This window comes from Pimephales promelas, chromosome 5 (genome assembly GCF_988280905.1).
Source record: "Pimephales promelas chromosome 5, fPimPro1.hap1.1, whole genome shotgun sequence".
In the NCBI taxonomy this organism is placed as follows: domain Eukaryota; kingdom Metazoa; phylum Chordata; class Actinopteri; order Cypriniformes; family Leuciscidae; genus Pimephales; species Pimephales promelas.
This window is the reverse complement of record NC_142773.1, coordinates 13359518-13377201: the sequence shown is the minus strand read 5'-3', so window position 1 is coordinate 13377201 and position 17684 is coordinate 13359518. Positions and strand designations below refer to the sequence as shown.

Genomic DNA, 17684 nt, shown 5'->3' with positions numbered 1-17684 from the left:
ATATTGGCTGTTTTTGTTGTGTTTCAGCAGCGAAAATAGTTCCAAACAACACAGCAGAACCACGGCACATGTCACAGGAACACTCGACGTGTTTTCATTACTGAATCATTCAGCATTTTGAACGAATCGATTGAGTCAAAGATTCAAAGACACATTCAAAAACATCGGTCTCATTCTTGAATGATCAGCCGTTTGAACGAATCGTTTGAATGAATGAATTGAATGACTCACTCATTAAGACGGTCGCCTGCCACCACCTACTGGCGGTTTAGTGTTAAATGTTTAAAAGTAGTATCATTCTTTCCCAGTTTCTTATGTAAATTTAAATAAATGTCATAACATTATTTTATGCAATTGTGTTTTTTCAGTGTAAATGATTTAATTTGATCAGCCCCTAGAGTAACAGCCCATAGTGTCTTATTATTCGAAATAATACACCAGAATTTATAGTTTACCCACCTCTTTTTTTACCACTACACCTCTGACCATAGTGTACATTAATTTACCACGTTCTAGCATGATTTATCATTATTTAAAGTGATTGGGGCTTGGATGATTGGATTTTAATGTGATTCTAGGAATACAGTATAGCTATTTACCACGTTAATAGCAATTATGTGAAGATTCAGAACAACTGAAGTGATAAACTTTGACAAAAAAATGATTGTGTTCAATATTTGACCAAATGTGATTGCAAATGTTAAAATAGATAATTAATAAAGTCATAAAATTAATTATAGTTAAGTGGTGAGACAATTACTATTTTGAACAGCAGAGGGCAGTAAAACACCACTTATTGGCTTAATAGACCATCATTTTGATATCATTTCACTTTTTTAACTGTTATTTAGGCATATTTTGTCAGATCTGTCTGTAAATGTTCATGATTATTTAATGTCACATGTTCTGACTTGTTTATTGAAGAGATCAATGCTTTCAGGGACACTGAAAGTGTAGTAATAGATGGCTTCAACACACTAAATGTTGAAGCCATCCTATTATAGTCATCCACATGACGTAGTTTAACTTTTTCTTATAATTATTGATCTAGAGAGTCCAAAGAATTGTACTGCACTGGTTTTAACATTATGATATGATCAGAGATGGAAAACACCATTTACAGTCAATAATGGCAATTTACCATAGGGATTACATTGTTTTTAACATTTTTAACAGTTATAGCGCCACCTATAGTCCGATCTCCATGAAACTTTGCATGCTTGTTAATGATGTGATGACACATATGCTCATCAATTTTTGGGATGTTCTGAGTTTTCCTTTAGGATTTATAGGCTTTTGGGTGCATTTTGTCACGCCCCCTTTTGTAAATGACCCTGTTATAGCAAAACAAATGTCAAAGTTCAACTTTTTTTTGATAATTATTGATCTAGAGAGTCCAGAGAATTGTCCTAGACTGGTCTGGTTCCGATCGAGCAAAAAACCAGGGACTAGTTCGCAAAAGTAGGTTTTTAACATATTTGTGAATATTTAATGAACGATTTGATTGACAGCAATGGTTCTTGAGGCAAAGTTGTTCATCATGAGGAGATCTATCAAAAGATATGCATTTTGTGGGGATATGCGCAACACCACGTGATTACAGAGCCATAAAACTCGTTAGCGCCAACTAGTGGCCGATTTTTTTCAAAATTCTTACAGACCTCTAGGGCCATGAGTCGAACATGCCCATCGAGTTTCGTTCCGATGGGCCTCCGTTAACCTTGTCTCACAGGTGCTCAAACTTCATTGGCCGATGGCGGCCATGTTTTTTTACATACGCCAATGTCCTCATAGATATACATGGGGCCTTGGTCCAAGACACTGCATACCAATTTTCAAGTCAATCGGACTAACGGTCATGTGGTCATAGCCCTTTTTATGTTTTTTTCATGTTATAGCGCCACCTAGTGTTCAATCGTCGCTATTTTTTTACTGTGACCTCAAATTGAACTCGTACACATGTGTACCGAGTTTGGTGAAGATATCTCATTTACTTCTTGAGTTATAGCCAATTTAGTAAAATAGGCTCCTCCCACAACGTTTATTTTGCTTCCCCTAGCGACCGGAAATAGAAATTTCAACATTTTTTTGATAATTATTGATCTTCAGACTCCAGAGAACATTTCTGCACTGGTTTGGTTCCGATCGGGCAAAAATCCAGGGACTAGTTTGCAAAAGTAGTTTTTTGACAAAATTCAAAATGGCGGAAAAATTTGCATACCGGAAATGAAATCGGAGATATACGTTTTTTTCGTCAGGTGACCAGCTTTCCAATGATATAAGACACTTGAGTGTACGACTTACGGTCTAGGAGCTATGAGCCATTTCGCGCAATTGGTCGCTATAGCGCCACCTATGGGCCAATTGGGCTCATAATTTGATAACCTCTCCTCGATTTTTGTACTACCATCTGACAAAGTTTCAGGTCTCCAGCCCTTACGGTTTGGTCTGCACGATGCGTTTTACGGCAGAATAATAATAATAATAATAATAATAATTAAAGCTGCAAGCAGCATTTAGCGGGGTTCAAGCAGTTTAGGCCTTTAAGGCCTTTAAGCACAAAAGCATCGAAAGACATTAAGTTTTAAGTTTCAATAATGGCAATTTACCATAGGGTATACATTGTTGTTAACATTTTTAACAATTATAGCGCCACCTATTGTCCGATCTCCATGAAACTTTGCATGCTTGCTGAATAAAATATGACACAAGTGCGTACCAATTTTTGTGAAGTTCTGACTTTTCCTTTAGGATTTATAGGCTTTTGGGTGCATTTTGTCATGCCTCCTTTTGTAAATGACCCTGTTATAGCAAAACAAATGACAAATCTCAAATTTTTTTTGATAATTATTGATCTAGAGAGTCCAAAAAATTGTCCTAGACTGGTCTGGTTCCCATCGGGCAAAAAACCAGGGACTAGTTCGCAAAATTAGGTTTTAACATATTTGTGAATATTTAAAAAACAATTTGATTGACAGCAATGGTTCTAGAGGCAAAGTTGTTCATCATGAGGAGATCTATGAAATGAAATTGCATTTCGTGGGAATGTGCGCAACACCTCGTGATTACAGAGCCATAAAACTCGTTAGCGCCAACTAATGGCCGATTTCTTTCAAAATTGTTACAGACCTTTAGGGCCATGAGTTGAACATGCCCATCGAGTTTCGTTGCGATCGGCTTTCGATAACCTTGTTTCATAGGTGCTCAAATTTTTTACAGCCAATACTGGCAATTTACCATAGGAAACATATGGTTTTAAAGCTTTTTAACAGTTATAGCGCCACCTATAGTCCGATCTCAATGAAACTTTGCATGCTTCTTCGGCATGTTATGACACATATGCTCATCAATTTCTGTGAAGTTCTGAGTTTTCATTTAGGATTTATAGGCTTTTGGGTGCATTTTCTCACGCCCCTTTTCTAAATGACCATTTAACACCATGCGCAAATTTAAAAAGTTCAACATTTTTTTGATAATTATTGATCTAGAGAGTCCAAAGAATTATCCTAGACTGGTCTGGTTCCGATCGGGCAAAAAACCAGGGACTAGTTCGCAAAAGTAGGTTTTTAACATATTCGTGAATATTTAATGAACGATTTGATTGACAGCAATGGTTCTAGAGGCAAAGTTGTTCATCATGAGGAGATCTATCGAATGATATGCATTTCGTGGGGATGTGCGCAACAACACGTGATTACAGAGCCATAAAACTCGTTAGCGCCAACTAGTGGCCGATTTTTTTCAAAATTCCTACAGACCTCTAGGGCCATGAGTCGAACATGCCCATCGAGTTTCGTTCCGATCGGCCTCCGTTAACCCTGTCTCATAGGTGCTCAAACTTCATTGGCCGATGGCGGCCATGTTTTTTGAGATACGCCAATGTCCTCAGACACATACATGGGGCCTTGGTCCAAGACACTGCATAACAATTTTCAAGTCAATTGGGGTAAAGGTCATGTGGTCATAGCCCTTTTTATGTTTTTTTAATGTTATAGCGCCACCATGTGGCCAATCAACGCCGTTTTTTTACTGTGACCTTAAAATGTCCTCCTACACAAGTGTTTTGAGTTTGGTGAAGATATCTCATTTACTTCTCGAGTTATAGCCATTTTAGTAAAATAGGCTCCTCCCACAACGATCAATTTGCGCCCCCTAGCGACCCTGAATACAAATTTCAACATGTTTTCGATAATTATTGATATTCAGACTCCATAGAACATGTATGCACTGGTTTGGTTCCGATCGGGTAAAAAACCAGGGACTAGTTCGCAAAAGTAGTTTTTCGACAAAATTCAAAATGGCGGAAAAATTTGCATACCGGAAATGAAATCGGAGATATACGTTTTTTTCGTCAGGTGACCAGCTTTCCAACGATATAAGACACTTGAGTGTACGACTTACGGTCTAGGAGTTATGAGCAGTTTCGCGCAATTGGTCGCTATAGCGCCACCTATGGGCCAATCGGGCTCATAATTTGATAACCTCTCCTCGATTTTTGTACTACCATTTGACAAAGTTTCAGAGCTGCAGCACTTACGGTTTGGTCTGCACGATGCGTTTTACGGCAGAATAATAATAATAATTAAAGCTGCAAGCAGCATTTAGCGGGGTTCAAGCAGTTTAGGCCTTTAAGGCCTTTAAGCACAAAAGCATCGAAAGACATTAAGTTTTAAGTTTCAATAATGGCAATTTACCATAGGGTATACATTGTTGTTAACATTTTTAATAATTATAGCGCCACCTATTGTCCGATCTCCATGAAACTTTGCATGCTTGCTGAATAAGTTATGACACAAGTGCGTACCAATTTTTGTGAAGTTCTGACTTTTCCTTTAGGATTTATAGGCTTTTGGGTGCATTATGTCATGCCTCCTTTTGTAAATGACCCTGTTATAGCAAAACAAATGACAAATCTCAATTTTCTTTGATAATTATTGATCTAGAGAATCCAAAGAATTGTCCTAGACTGGTCTGGTTCCGATCGGGCGAAAAACCAGGGACTAGTTCGCAAAAGTACGTTTTTAACATATTCGTGAATATTTAACGAACGATTTGATTTACAGCAATGGTTCTTGAGGCAAAGTTGTTCAGAATGAGGAGATCTATCAATTGATATACATATTGTGGGTATGTATGCAACACCACGTGATTACAGAGCCATAAAACTCGATAGCGCCAACTAGTGGCCGATTTCTTTCAAAATTCTTACAGTCCTTTAGGGCCATGAGTTGAACATGCCCATCGAGTTTCGTTGCGATAAGCCTTCGTTAACCTTGTTTCATAGGTGCTCAAATTTTTTACAGCCAATACTGGCAATTTACCATAGGAAACATATGGTTTTGAAGCTTTTTAACAGTTATAGCGCCACCTATCGTCCGATCTCAATGAAACTTTGCATGCTTCTTCGGCATGTTATGACACATATGCTCATCAATTTCTGTGAAGTTCTGAGTTTTCATTTAGGATTTATAGGCTTTTGGGTGCATTTTCTCACGCCTCTTTTCTAAATGACCATTTAACACCATGCGCAAATTTAAAAAGTAAAACATTTTTTTGATAATTATTGATCTAGAGAGTCCAAAGAATTATCCTAGACTGGTCTGGTTCCGATCGGGCAAAAAACCAGGGACTAGTTCGCAAAAGTAGGTTTTTAACATATTCGTGAATATTTAATGAACGATTTGATTGACAGCAATGGTTCTAGAGGCAAAGTTGTTCATCATGAGGAGATCTATCGAATGATATGCATTTCGTGGGGATGTGCGCAACAACACGTGATTACAGAGCCATAAAACTCGTTAGCGCCAACTAGTGGCCGATTTTTTTCAAAATTCTTACAGACCTCTAGGGCCATGAGTCGAACATGCCCATCGAGTTTCGTTCCGATCGGCCTCCGTTAACCCTGTCTCATAGGTGCTCAAAGTTCATTGGCCGATGGCGGCCATGTTTTTTGAGATACGCCAATGTCCTCAGACACATACATGGGGCCTTGGTCCAAGACACTGCATAACAATTTTCAAGTCAATTGGGGTAAAGGTCATGTGGTCATAGCCCTTTTTATGTTTTTTTAATGTTATAGCGCCACCATGTGGCCAATCAACGCCGTTTTTTTACTGTGACCTTAAAATGTCCTCCTACACAAGTGTTTTGAGTTTGGTGAAGATATCTCATTTACTTCTCGAGTTATAGCCATTTTTGTAAAATAGGCTCCACCCACAACGATCAATTTGCGCCCCCTAGCGACCCTGAATACAAATTTCAACATGTTTTTGATAATTATTGATATTCAGACTCCATAGAACATGTATGCACTGGTTTGGTTCCGATCGGGTAAAAAACCAGGGACTAGTTCGTAAAAGTAGTTTTTCGACAAAATTCAAAATGGCGGAAAAATTTGCATACCGGAAATGAAATCGGAGATATACGTTTTTTTCGTCAGGTGACCAGCTTTCCAACGATATAAGACACTTGAGTGTACGACTTACGGTCTAGGAGTTATGAGCAGTTTCGCGCAATTGGTCGCTATAGCGCCACCTATGGGCCAATCGGGCTCATAATTTGATAACCTCTCCTCGATTTTTGTACTACCATCTGACAAAGTTTCAGAGCTGCAGCACTTACGGTTTGGTCTGCACGATGCGTTTTACGGCAGAATAATAATAATAATAAAAATCCTACCAATTACAATAGGGTTTCAGCACTTCGTGCTTGAACCCCTAATAAAAATCCTACCAATTACAATAGGGTTTCAGCACTTCGTGCTTGAACCCCTAAAAATCAATACAATTACAATAGGGTTTCAGCACTTCGTGCTTGAACCCCTAATAATAATAATAAAAATCAATACAATTACAATAGGGTTTCAGCACTTCGTGCTTGAACCCCTAACAAGCAAGCCCAGCACTGGTGAGAAAGAGTAATGCAGTAATTTACTTTCGATATAGTAACTGCTCCATTTTTTTTTTTTTTTTTAGGGAGTAACATAATATTTAAACACATTACTTTCCCCAACACTCTATCTCCTTTCTAAAGAGACGAACCTCTCGAGTCTCCGCAAATCCTAGATCCAGAGGAGGCCAAGCTTTCAAACCACAGAACTGACAGCATATTGGAGAGTCCCGTGGAGGTTGAGGTTGGGGCTGGGTAAAACACAAATTATTTATTCAAAATAAGTCATTTTCGAAGATGTTACACTTTTAAAATGACAGAAATCAAATCAATAGGCAACCTGTTGACTGTACATCCTCTCTTGGGACTCTCTTTTGTATCTTAGGACTCCTGGAAGCCCATGACAGAGATCTGGTGAGGATTCCAATGTTTGGAAATACTTCTGCTCCATCTGCTGGACAATACAGAAAATGGTGTGGAGAGACCATAACCGGATAAGAGAAAAGGCATGCATCTTTAAAACACTACTAAAAGTGTGGTGGGGTTGGGGGACACATCATTTTGTTGTACCTAAAAGTTTAAACATAATGAAGAGACTTATAAGTGAAGATAAAAATAATCATTTTAAAAAAGTTTCTAAAAATTATCAGAAGAAATGTTTCTTACACATTCAATATGTTTGATCAGTGTTCCGATCTCTGAATCCATCACTGCAGAATCAGCATCTGATAATGTGAAAAGTAACATCTTTTATGGGTCTGTGATGCACATCCTCAAGTATTATTTCGTGTTTTAGATGTCTTAAAGGGATACTCCACTTTTTTTGGAAATTTGCTTATTTTATATCTCCCCCAGAGTTAAACAGTTGGGTTTTACCGTTTTCGAATCCATTCAGCCGATTTTCTGATATTAAGAAGAATATCAGTAACCAGACCGTTTCTGGTCTCATTGACTTCCATAATAGGAAAAAAAATATACTATGGAAGTCAATGAGACCAGAAACTGTCTGGTTACTGATATTCTTCTAAATATCAGAAAATCGGCTGAATGGATTAGAAAACGGTAAAACTCAAACGTTTAACCCAGAGGGAGTTGTAAAATGAGCCTATTTCCCAAAAAAGTGGACTATCCCTTTAACATCAGAATATAAGAAAAAAATGCTATTTGATCTGCATGCGAATTTAAAATATTCTACGTTTTGTCTCATTAAATATTATTTAGCTCATTGCTGAGGTGTCAAAAACAATCAAGTCACTTTTTTATGCAACTACAAAACTGATTTCTGACAAAAAAAATCTAAACAAATTCTGCAAAAGATGATGAATTCATGTCCTCACCTGGCTGAAAAGTTTTCTCTTGATTTTCCATATCACATGGGTATTAATGTTGGCTCATGACTTGGAGCAAATATTCACTAGTCCAATGTTCTGTGCTAGTAGTTTCTTGTACACTGTATTGGAAAATTACTGTTATTGAAAGACTGTCTAATAAAGTTTTATTCCGCTTTTTCACACTGATCAAACGGAAGAATAGACCATTTGGATTGTTCCACAGCAGTGCATTGAAGGAATGCACCCAGGTCAGTGTTGATGGTATCCATGGATATTTGAAAGGAGTTGTCCAGCCTGTTATATCAAACTCTGCGGGAGACCGCAGTGTTGAGTGCCTGAAACACCAGAAGCACAATAGAAGAACTATTTTTGCCAATAAGTCATCTCTAGTCTATTTTATTTGTTTTCTCTATGTTGTATTTTATGAGTAAATATCCATCACAAAATGTAAATCTAGTCAGGACACAGTAGCAACTCATAGCAAATATGCAGCAGGGAAATAACCAATCCATGCAACCGGATACAACACCTTTGGAATGCCTATGTGCATGGGACCTCTAATGTTACAAATTCAAACTTTTAACATCTGTTTAAAGGGATAGTTCACTTTGAAATTTATTTTTGATATGTTTTAGCTTACCTCAAGGGCATCCAAGATGTAGATGTCTTTGTTTCCGCAGTATATTCAATTTTGAAATTTTTAGGTCAAACCGTTCTTGTCTGTCAGTCATATAATGGAGGTCTATGGTCACCACCTCAAAGAGCATGCACAGAGAAGTCCAGATTAAACATGATTTAATGACTCGTGAATGTAAGTACACATTAATGGCCTAAGACACGAAACGAGCGGTTTGTGTGAGAAAACTAATTGTATTTATATAGTTTTTACCTCTTGTAACCACAGCCACATCCAAGTATTCTGAGGCCGCTTTAGTCTATGCAAGCTCTGGAAAGTGCCGGAAGTGATCTCTCGCCTGGTTGCGAAAAAATTCAACGTTGTCTGTTGATATATCGAAATCGTCTTCCATTGGGATTTCCTGTATATACTGAATATGTTTAGATCTTCACAGTGAAGGAAAACACTTCTGAAATCTCTGTGTAAACAATGAGAGACGTACACGTGCGAGAGATCACTTCCGGCACTTTACAAGAGGTAAAACAAAATAAATACTGTTCGTTTTCTCACACAAACCACTCGTTTCGTGTCTTAGGCCATGTGTACATCTACGAGTCATTAAATCGTGTTTAAATTGGACTTCTCTGTGCATGCTCTTTGAGGTGGTGACCATAGACCTCCATTATATGACTGACAGACAAGAACGGTTTGACCTAAAAATATCAAAATTGAAAATACTGTGGAAACAAAGGCACCTACATCTTGGATGCCCTTGAGGTAAGCTAAAACATATCAAAAATTAATTTCAAAGTGAACTATTCCTTTAAACTTTCAGGACAGGTTCTATTATGCCAACAGCTTGCTATATTAATTTTTTTTATTTTATTTTTTCGTTAAGTTGTTAGTAATAAAATTGTAAGTATCTTAATAAAGTAAGACATATTATACATTTTTTTTATATGTTTGCTCATTTGTAGAATCAGGGGCCAGTTGCATAAACATATCCATAAAGACAGTGTCTTAAGAATTAGTTTTGACCAGTTAGTTAGGGGTAATCAATCTTACTGTTTGGTATCAAATTAGACCAATGTACGTTTTTATGTAACTAACTTTAAGAAGTTATGAACAGTCTTGAAGAAAAAAAAAATGGAAGACTAACTTGTAAGACTATAGTCTTAGCAGTTTATTTATGCAACTCACCCCAGACTTCTTAATGCAAATAACGCTCGAAGATTAGATTTTGGAGGACAGAGAGAAAAAAAATGATGGATCTGGCAACTTGAAGTGGCCATAACTTGAAGGGGCGTACCTTGAAGTATTGACGGATGGAGATAACAGGTGATTTTACTAATGCGCGATAATTAACGTAAAGTGCAAATGCTAATAAAGACACGTCACCGGAACAAGGACGTAGCAGAATGGCGTTTGTAAAAATGCGGCAGAAACTGTTTGTTTTTTTCACATGCAGTATTTTAATAGAGTGCCGTGTTCTAGAATTATCTGGAACACAAGAAACAAACGATGGAGGGAGCGTGATTAAATCAGAACAATCTATGTCAGACCACGGGGGAACTAATGAGTCATTGGCCAATTTTGAGGCCCTTGGTGACGACCCCAGTGTCGCAGGTAACGTTAGGCCCATTGGTCGCTTGGTTTAATTTCATTTAAAAGCCCCGTTCACACTACAAGCGACTTTGTCGCTGCAGGTCGCCAGTGGCTGCGCTGTAGGGCGTTCCCACTAACTTACTGGTTCCCTAGTAATGTTTGTGAATGTCATTCACGGATGTTACTCTATGTTGGACAACAAATACGTTTTATTGCCGCTAAAAACAAATATTTTGAAAGGAAAAATCTAAATATCAATGGAATCAATGCATAATATTAAAGATGAACGAGAAACATTGAGCGTAATTGCCATCGCGGCTATTTAAATGCAGCAAACGGGCAAAAACCGGTCTATAATGGTTCCCGAAACCATTCAGTCACGGAGTCAGTACGGTGAATACCACTGAATGTACCTAAACGGAGATATATCATAAATTATAGGTCGGTTTCTGACTGCTAAAATGAGCTTCTCGTTGAACTTGCCTCGGTCAGGCTGCGTGACGCGCTCCACTGACTTCACCGCTATTTCCATGGCTATTTCACGCAACTGCCATTTTGAAATCGCCTCGATGGGAAGAATCCCGGATGTACAGATAGACAACAATGTTTTGGGCTACCGAAACTGCTGTCGCGATTTAAAAAATTAGATGTTAATATCCGAAATAGGATATAACGTTAGTTCGTTCCTAATTCTTTTTATGTTCTGAATATATATTTAAAAAAGTATTTTATAAATTTCATTGTAATAAGTCTAAAACTATTAAAGAAATGTATGTACATTTTTAGAATAGCACATTTCTGCATTAAAGGTATTATAGCTCACTTTAGAATTAATTGTCTTTATTTCCGCAGTATTTTCAATTTTGATATTAAGTCGTCTCTATTTTTATTTATTTTCATGTCTGTCAGTCATATAATGGAGGTCTATGGGGGTCCATCTCAAAGAGCATGCACCGAGAAGTCCAAATTAAAGTTGATTCAATGACTCGTAAATGTTAGTACACATTGATGGCCTAAGACACGAAACGAGCGGTTTGTGTGAGAAAACGAACAGTATTTATATCGTTTTTACCTCTTGTAACCAGGAGGTACCTCTTGTTACCTCCTGCGCCTGCAGATCACTTGGATGTGGCTGTGGTTACAAGAGTTAACATCTATTTAAATACTATTTGTTTTCTCACACAAACTGCTCGTTTCATTTCTTAGGCCATCAACGTGTACTAAAATTTACATGAGTCATTGAATCAGGTTTAATGTGGACTTCTCTGTGCATGATCTTTGAGGTGGACCCCATAGACCTCCATTATATGACTGATCGACACAAATGGTTTGACCTAAAAATATAAAAATTGAAAATACTGCGGAAACAAAGACACCAACATCTTGGATGCACTTTAGGCAAGCTAAAACATATCAAAAATTAATTTCAAAGTGAACTATCCCTTTAAACACAACAATACGCCATCACATTCACGACTCTCCTATGATTTAATGCGACACTTCCGGTTTTCTTTCCACCGGAGCCATTTCAAAATGACGGCTGCGTGAAATCTTATTGGTTGGCGCTCCTGAAAGTCGCTCTGCATTTGCATAAGGGTGATTATATAATTAGGGGTACATTTTCAAGTCCATGTTGAATTTCTAATTTTTACTGAATATTCACTTCAAGCAATGATCACTTTTATATTTGGGCACATTTATCTTTATTTCATGCAGAAAAGTAAACCAGATCCATAAGTTAATAAAGAAAATGTATATGTTGTACTGGAAATTGCAGTTTTTGTGATGTCCGGCTTGCTAAAAGTCAAGTTTTGCCTTTCAAATTATTAACACTACAATACATGTTTTTGAAATATTATTTTCATCTTTATTTGTTAGAAATAATCATTAAAACAAGGTAAATGTATTTTAAAAACTAATTCACTCATTTATATATATTAAATTATTAACTTTATGTGTGTCCGAGAAATCTTTGTCAGCTGTGTTACATTGACAAAACCCCCATAAATCAGCAATGGTTTGTTCCAAAGTCAAATGACCAATGTCATGTTCTGCAATGTTGAGAATTTTAAATATAGTGTGGTAAGTTTCTACTCCTTTTAAAATTGTAATCCTTATTATTGTCTTCACATAGAGTAGATGAATTGCTCGTCAACCGTGGATGCATAGTCTTGTGTACTTTAGATATTATGTTTACAAAAATGTAGAGAATGTATAAACTCGAGTTGATCAAGGTAAGGTGGGTGCATGTTCAAGGTCTACAGTTAGCACAAGGCCCTAAAATTGAAGAAATATCAACTGTGATATAAAACACCTTTATAAAACAGCACAAGACTTTAAGAATAGCATCCTGTTTGTGCTGTGTGATTACTCTGCTCACGCGATCATCATGATCGTTCTGGTGTCTTCTCCTAAATAAAAGCTGAAGATATTATGTATTTATAGAAAAAAAGAAGAAATTAGGACAAACGTATTTTAATTTTCCTATATTATACTGTAATGTAGGCTAAAATATACTTTGAAATACTCATTTTCATTTATATAGTACTTTTTATAGGCTAAATATATTTTACATCATAGGAATAATTATACAAATCATTATTATAATAATTGTTTGGCATCCTAATACACCATCGATAATGTAATGCAAACTGAGACACTCATAACTAAAAAGATGTTTGAGCCCTCTTTATTGTCCTGGTACAATTTAATGCTTTTTCTTTGTTCAACGAGCAGTTCATGGGTTGAAGCTCTTAATTTTGATCTCTCAGAGAGCACGAGATTGATGCACAAACTTTTCTTGTGGGGGAGCATGCCCCCGAACCCCCCTAGAGGCACAGAGTCCACCAGTAATTTACAGTAAAACTGTAAATGCTACATAAAATTTCTGCTGGCGACGAGGGCCGGTGGTCTAAGAAATTTCCCGGTAGATATATTTTTTGGTCCCACTCTGCCCCTGCTAACCTATTCATGATTCGTTTGAGATGCCACCAAATGCAGATTAAATGTGTGAAAGTGAAGTACTGAGACCAGAAACATCTACTTGAGTACAGAAAGTATTTGTACTTTGTTGGTTCCCATCTTTGCTTGCTTGCTTACAGGGCAACTAGTCAGTTCTTCTGAAGCAGCCTGGGATGCCATGTCTCCAAAGTTGAGGTGTGGTGATGATCTCATGAAGTTGCAACTTAGTGGTCCGGAAGTAACACAAATTGAGCTTTGTCGAGGTAACCTGTGAGTGTATTTGTTTACTAAATAATTTGATGTCAGGACTATCTTAGTTTGTTGCATTGGTCTTTTACGGTCCCATTCAGACTTGATTTTTAACGTGAACTGCATGAATTCATGACAAATCTGTGTGGTTTAAGCCTTAATCCCCTTTTTTCATGAAAATCACAGGTAATGGTGCACCTGTTCCCCTCGCAGAGTTGCCACCTCACTGTGGACACACCATTCCCGCTTACGGAGGTCTTGTCTATGCTACGCCCTATGATGGATGTGGTATCATGCAACAGGTATTGCTTTTTCCATTATACTTATTGTGAGCATAACATAAGGTTGACCAACCTGGACTTTCATGATGTTTTTCAGGGAGGGAATTATGTGATACAGATGCAATGGCAGGGAAACAATGCAGTAATTTCTTGCCCCATGATCTCTACAACTGCAAATGAAACTGTCCTTGGTCCTCTTATTCTACTGCCTCATTCTCTTGATCAGCAACATGGCAAACCAATGCCTCCAGAGAAACCAATTCTAACCTCTATCCCCAGCGACTCATCAGTTGACCTAGCACCAGCCCGGAAGCCTCAACTTCCAGGATACCCTCAGGACTTTTGGCCGTATTACTACCATCATGGCAAACCAAAGCCCCAAGAGAGGCCAGTTCCAATCTTGATCACCAGTGGCGTGTCAGTTGACCAAGCACCAGCTCATAAGCCTCAATTTCCAGGATACCCCCAGGACTTTTGGCCAAATTACTACCCTCATCATGGCAAAACAAAGCCCCCAAAGATACCAGTTCCAACCTCTATGCCCACCACATCAGTTTCTCAAGCACCAGCTCAGGACCCTCAACTTCCAGGATACCCCCAGGACTTTTGGCCAAATAAATATCATCATCGTGGCAAAACAAAGCCCCTAAAGATACCAGTTCCAACCTCTATGCCCACCACATTAGTTTCTCAAGCACCAGCTCAGAACCCTGAACCTCCAGGATACCCCCAGGACTTTTGGCCATATTACTATCATCATCGTCATCATGGCAAAACAAAACCCCCAAAGATACCAGTTCCAACCTCTCTGACCACTACATCAGTTTCTCAAGCCCCAACTCGGAAGCCTCAACTTCCAGGATATCCCCAGGACTTTTGGCCATATTACTATCATCATCATGGCAAAATAAAGCCCCTAGAGATGCCAGTTCCAATCTCAATCCCCATTGACACAGTTGCTCAAGTACCAGCCCAGAAGCCTCAAACTCCAGGAGACTCCCAAGACTTTTGGCTGTATTACTACCCTCATCATAATCCTCATGGCAAACAAAAACCACCAGAGATGCCAGTTCCAACCTCTATGCCCACCACATCAGTTTATCAAGCACCAGCACCAAAACCTCAACTTCCAGGATACCCCCAGGACTTTTGGCCATGTTACTCTCATCATCGTGGCAAAACAAAGCCCCTAGAATTACCAGTTCCAATCTCGATCCCCAGTGACACAGTTGTTCAAGTACCAGCCCAAAAGCCTCAAATTCCAGGAGACCCCCAAGACTTTTGGCTGTATTACTACCCTCATCATAATCCTCATGGCAAACCAAAACCCCCAGAGATGCCAGTTCCAACCTCTATGCCCACCACATCAGTTTCTCAAGCACCAGCACCAAAACCTCAACTTCCAGGATACCCTCAGGACTTTTGGCCATATCACTATCATCGTCAACATCATCATCATCATCATCATCATCATGGCAAAACAAAGCCCCTAGAGATACCAGTTCCAATCTCGATCCCAAGTGATGCATCAGTTGCTCCAGCACCAGCCCAGAAGCCTCAACTTCCAGGATACCCCCAGGACTTTTGGCCATATTACTACCCTCATCATTATAATAATAATCATCATCATCATGGCAAACCAAAGCCCCAAGAGAAACTAGCTCCAGCCATCCCCATTGCCTTCCCATCAAGCTCACCAGCAACAATCCAGAAGCTGGAACCCCCAATGTACCCTGGAGATGTATTCCCTCAGAATAACTACCACAATTATCATCATTATTTGCAACGGGTTTATTCGCAATACCCTGTTCAACCTCCCAAAACCCCTGCCATGCCACCTATAACTACCACCCCTCAACCCTGTACTACTACTACAGCTGCTGAATGCATACCATTAGCCAACCAGCCTCTCAATGACCCACTCCAATTCTATGTACAACTCGGTTCAATGTTTTCTGAAAAAGACCCTGTTGCAGTTGGTTTTGTGGACTTTTCGGAGATTGCAGCGGACTCTTTCCTGTGAATATTTAGAATTTGTTTAGTAATGGGCTGCACTTGGTTTTGAAAGATTGCTTCCTGCTTTAATACTAATGTAGGTTGTATGGGTGTATATGACTCAAAATTGGTTCTTACTCCTTTAACATCAACATGTGGGTGTCTGCTTCATTCTGTTATAATTGCCTAAAAACATTCAATAAAATTAATTGTGAAATGTACATTAGTTTCTTTAATCCTAAGTGTTTTTATTAAAATCTGGTATAAAATAGATGCCTAAACAAATCTGTTTGAAACGAAGTGTTCTGAGTGATATTAATACTTTTATATGGCTCAACAATATATAAAGTAAGCTGAAGGCAAGGGCTATTGTCAGGTCTGCAGCAGATATTATCCAAACTATAGTAAAAACACTGTTAGCATAGTAGCTTATATCAGCATTTTAAAACCTTAAATTGGTAAGCCTTTAACCCTTCTCTTTAAAAATACAAACAAAACTTTGAGAACTCTTAACACAAACTAACTCCAACACATCTAACTCAAACACAAACCCACTTTCATTTGAGGTTGCAAAAAGTGAGGAAAGAATGAGATGATGAAATTCCGTGTTTCTAGCATTGCATGAAAGACACTCACAAGACATGACCTGAATGAATCTAATTTAACCATTCTATTGTTTCTTAGGATGAGTTGAAATGAGTCCTTTGCTCAAAAAGGGACTGGCTGGCGGTCTCTTTGTGTCTGGATTGTCTTAGGCGGCCAACCATGTGATGAGTTGGCGGATGGATGGAGTCTTGTGGATGTTTGAAATGTGAAGCGGGCTTTGCTGTTGAATTGTTAAAGGAGAATTCTGGGAAAAATGAACCTTTGGTCTACTTACACATTGGGACCTAGTGGACCGTTCTCTGATTTTTGTTTTCATGATAATCGAATGTAAAGAGTTTTATCGTGGAAGGCAAGATTTTCTTCTCCGTCCTGGCCAAGAGGTTGACTACCTACCTCATAAGCAATGGATACATCGACACTAGCTGCCAGAAAGCAGGCGTGCCAGGCTTCCCAGGGTGCGTGGAACACTCTGCAGTCATATGGGAGCAGATCCAGAGAGCCAAAAGAGAAAAAGGTGATCTTGCCAACGCATATGGGTCTGTCCCCCACCAACTCATCGAGTATGCCTTGGATTTTTTTCTACATCCCTGACTGCATTTGTACCCTTGTGGCCAAGTGTTTTGAGGACATCAAGATGTGTTGCACTCATCAGGACTTCACGACAGGCTGGCAACAGCTGGAAGTGGGCATTGCCATGGGATGCTCAATCTCGCCCATCCTCTTTGTGGCAGCCTTCGAGATTATCCTGATGGGGGCAAGGGTGATAGAGGTATGAAGCTACCATCAGGCCAAAGGCTACCACCAGTGAGATGCTATATGGACGACATCACCACCATTCTTCAGACAGCTGCATGTATAACAAGGTTGCTGAAGAGGATTGACGAGCTTGTGGGGTGGGCGAGGATGAAGATCAAACCCGTCAAATCACGCAACCTGTCCATCAGGAAAGGGGTTAGAAATGACCATACCATCTTTTTCACAGGCGGTGAAGAAATCCCTTTGCTGGCAAATCAGCCCGTCCGTAGCCTGGGTCGTATTTATACAGCAGACCTCTTTGATAGGCAGATGGGGGAAACAGTGAGAAAGCAGCTCGCAGATGGCCTCGCCAGGATCAATCAGAGCCAGCTCCCCGGCTAGTATAAAGTATGGAGC

The 17684-nt window shown here is 38.9% G+C and overlaps 2 protein-coding genes across 5 annotated transcripts in view; one reads left to right on the top strand and one right to left on the bottom strand.

Moving 5' to 3' along the window:
- The window catches only part of LOC120469815 (glutamate-rich protein 6), a 29663-nt gene extending 21271 nt beyond the window's left edge, over positions 1-8392 (bottom strand). Inside the window, exons 1-4 of one of the 3 annotated variants that reach the window (XM_039659013.2) lie at positions 8226-8392; positions 7555-7613; positions 7229-7342; positions 7041-7139 (exon numbers count right to left, since the gene is read on the bottom strand). In XM_039659013.2, coding sequence (XP_039514947.2) covers positions 7041-7139; positions 7229-7342; positions 7555-7613; positions 8226-8256 — 303 coding nt within the window. In that variant the 5' untranslated portion in view covers positions 8257-8392. Of the gene's footprint in view, positions 1-7040; positions 7140-7228; positions 7459-7554; positions 7614-8225 lie in introns of all 3 variants that reach the window. The other 2 variants (XM_039659014.2, XM_039659015.2) reach the window with 2 other exon arrangements.
- A 1828-nt stretch (positions 8393-10220) lies between these two features.
- Positions 10221-16152, top strand: LOC120469814 (uncharacterized). 2 transcript variants are annotated; one of them, XM_039659011.2, is made up of 4 exons: positions 10221-10461; positions 13542-13664; positions 13837-13952; positions 14029-16152. In XM_039659011.2, exons 1-4 carry the CDS (start codon positions 10254-10256, stop codon positions 15952-15954), a joined length of 2373 nt encoding a protein of 790 aa, XP_039514945.2. In that variant the 5' UTR covers positions 10221-10253; the 3' UTR covers positions 15955-16152. The 2 variants fall into 2 exon arrangements, with proteins under 2 accessions (XP_039514945.2, XP_039514946.2); XM_039659012.2 differs by having other exon boundaries at positions 10259-10461; positions 13542-13671.
- Positions 16153-17684: the final 1532 nt, after the last annotated feature.